Source organism: Gavialis gangeticus, unplaced genomic scaffold (assembly GCF_001723915.1).
Source record: "Gavialis gangeticus isolate Ggan-Ray unplaced genomic scaffold, GavGan_comp1, whole genome shotgun sequence".
Taxonomy (NCBI): domain Eukaryota; kingdom Metazoa; phylum Chordata; order Crocodylia; family Gavialidae; genus Gavialis; species Gavialis gangeticus.
The window spans coordinates 18,559,386-18,562,055 of record NW_017729034.1 but is presented as its reverse complement, the minus strand read 5'-3'; the positions used below and the strand labels follow the sequence as shown (position 1 = coordinate 18,562,055).

Here is a 2,670-nt window from a genome sequence, read left to right as displayed (position 1 = left end):
TGATCCATGTGGGTGGAGAGAGTCCTCCCATACCCCCCAAACCCCTCTGCAGACTCCACTAGCCTTCCCAATCATGCCAAACCCTCTGGTCCCCATGAACTTCTTCCACTGCTATCCCCCACAATCCCTCTGATCCTCCCCATATACCCCATTTGGGGAGGGGGGGAAGGGGTTTGGGAGCGGCCAGGCAAACTGCCAGGGATTGGCACTAGGAAGAGGAGGCTGAGATTGGCACTAGGAACTACAAGTGATGCAGAACAAGCCAGAAGCAAGGCAACAATCCTAGAGAGGGAGACTAGGACTAAAAGCCTGTGGTGTGGCATGGGAGGGGGCAGATCATACAATTAGCTAGGAGACTGGGCCTTGTGCAAAAAACCTGAAGAAGGAGCCTATGACCGGGGAGGCAAGCAGACTGACACTGAGAAAATAAGTGGAGATGGGGACATGACAGGCTTAATGGGATGATGCAGACCAGTTTGTAGCCATGAAGGCACACCCTTGTCCCAAGCCTGGAAGGAAACTTGGGACCCCCTGCACCTCTCCAATTGTAAACACACAGTCCAGTTGTCTAATTCCCTGGATTTTCACACACCCGCTCACCCTCAACTATATTTAAAAGATTAAGCCCACAAAGCACTTAATAGTAACCATAATTTATTTCACAAGGGTGTTGTGAAGATGAGTGGGTATTATCCCTGTCTTGCAAGATTATGGTCAAAAGTACTGATTTAGGGTGCCCAATTGTAGACACTTGGGACACAATTCTTTGCATACTTTACACAGCACATCTTTAGAAGTACAACTCTTACTCAGTTTGATTGCAGCAACAAGTGTGTAGAACTTCTGCAAAAAGCAGACCCCAGGATCTGCTGAAATATCAACCCCCCCCCAACCCCCAAAATTGAGAAGCGCCTACTTAGTGGCCATTTGGGAAGAATTTGGTTTAAGTAACTTGTCCAGCAACATGTAAGAACTCTGTCGCAAAGGCAAAAATAGAAACAGTTTCTCCAAGGCAGCATTCGCCTGCCTCAACCATGAGATCATTTCTCCTTTCGTTTCCCTGCCTCATTCACTACATGCCTTCTAATTTTTGTAATCAATGAGGCATGGTCCTATCGACAAGAGCATCTTGTGCCACAAAACACCCAATTAATTTCCACACAAAGCCCACTGTGAACAAAGCAAGGATCATGTGGAGAAGAACATGCATGCCCATTCCTTCCAAAGGCAAGGAAATGTACAAAGGACTCTTGAAGCCCTACGGCACTGTCTGTTGTTAAAATGGTTCTCAAATTTGCATTTGAGATTCTCACTGAAACTACCAAGGTTCAAACTCACTTATAATAAACGATGAAGCTCTCTCCTGTGTTGAGGTTAAGGTAGCTGTAGTAAGGATCCCCGTACTGCAGAATGGATCCAATGTATGGCAGCCCATCTGCATCCAACTTCTGCATAACCTTTGGATTATCGGCCTTGATTCCAAACACCAGAGTGTCATCTCCCTGTTTGATTTTTTCAGCGAGGTCTATGCTCTCTGTCTTGTAAACACTTCCATGTGCAAATCCTCTCTCCCATGAAGCCTTACTCACAATCTGAAAAACATCCATTGTTAAACAAGAATCCAAGAAAAGTCCTTCCAACAAGCCTTTTGCAAACCCTGATTTTTAAACATTAAAGCCAGCACCCTACATTGATTGAACAGTCTCCCCATTTTACAAACACCCTTTTCTCATGCTATTTCCTGCATTTCTGCCCCTCTGACCGAGTTAGAAACTTTGGCTGACGAGATATTTATAATTCAACTTAAAACTAGTCTGTTTATAAAGATCTTGTTTAAAACACAGCTCCCACTGACTCCAGACTTGACCCCCTCACATTCACAGACACACATAACACACACAAATCTCAGACATGAGCTACTTTTCAACTGGTGGACATGCAGCACCCAAAATAAATGTTACAGTTAACGATCACCGGCTCACCATGCTACCACACTATATACAGTAAGTATTACAACCGTTTTTAAGCCCACCATATTCCCCCTTCTTCATCATAGCTCGAAGTCTATGCCCCAACAGAAGCCAGTGAAGTAATGCTCATCAGCATCCAATTTTTATCCTCCAATACTGCACCATCTGCTCCTACATTTAGCCTCTCCCAAAGCACCCTGGGCTGGCAACAAGACAGGCAGGGCACCTAGGCTAGGAGGGAGTGTCAGAGAAGACTGCAATGGGGAAACCCTCTCCCTAGGCATTCTATAGCAGAGTCTAAGGGCCTGGATACATGATAGGTTTATGCTGGTGTGACATACACCAGTTCTGCCTGCCATTGTAAATGATGCCAGAGCTGGAGACAAGATACTATAGCTACCCTGGGAAAGCTGGTACTATTATAGCATGCTGTCATCGCAGGAAGAAGGAAAGCCAAATAGGCAGCCATTTTGAGCCAATGGTTATGTTGGGATAGGCTAAGCAGACATTTGCAATAGTGTAGGTTTCACCACTGATTTTTCCCAGGGCAATTTTACACTAGATTTGAGTGAGTAACATCTGTTTTATGTTCACCCCCATCTCTATTTATTTCTACACCCTAATGTAAATGTGTTGCGGGTCCCAGACTTAAAATACGTAGTATAATCCATGGGTGACTGGTGCCTCCTGAATCGGGGGG

The 2,670-nt window shown here is 45.2% G+C and overlaps 1 protein-coding gene across 1 annotated transcript in view; it reads right to left on the bottom strand.

Annotated features, from left to right (window-relative positions):
- The window catches only part of POLR1B (RNA polymerase I subunit B), a 43,881-nt gene that overhangs the window by 8,422 nt on the left and 32,789 nt on the right, over positions 1–2,670 (bottom strand). The window contains exon 14 of the mRNA XM_019527226.1: positions 1,339–1,592. Coding sequence (XP_019382771.1) covers positions 1,339–1,592 — 254 coding nt within the window. The remainder of the gene's footprint in view (positions 1–1,338; positions 1,593–2,670) is intronic.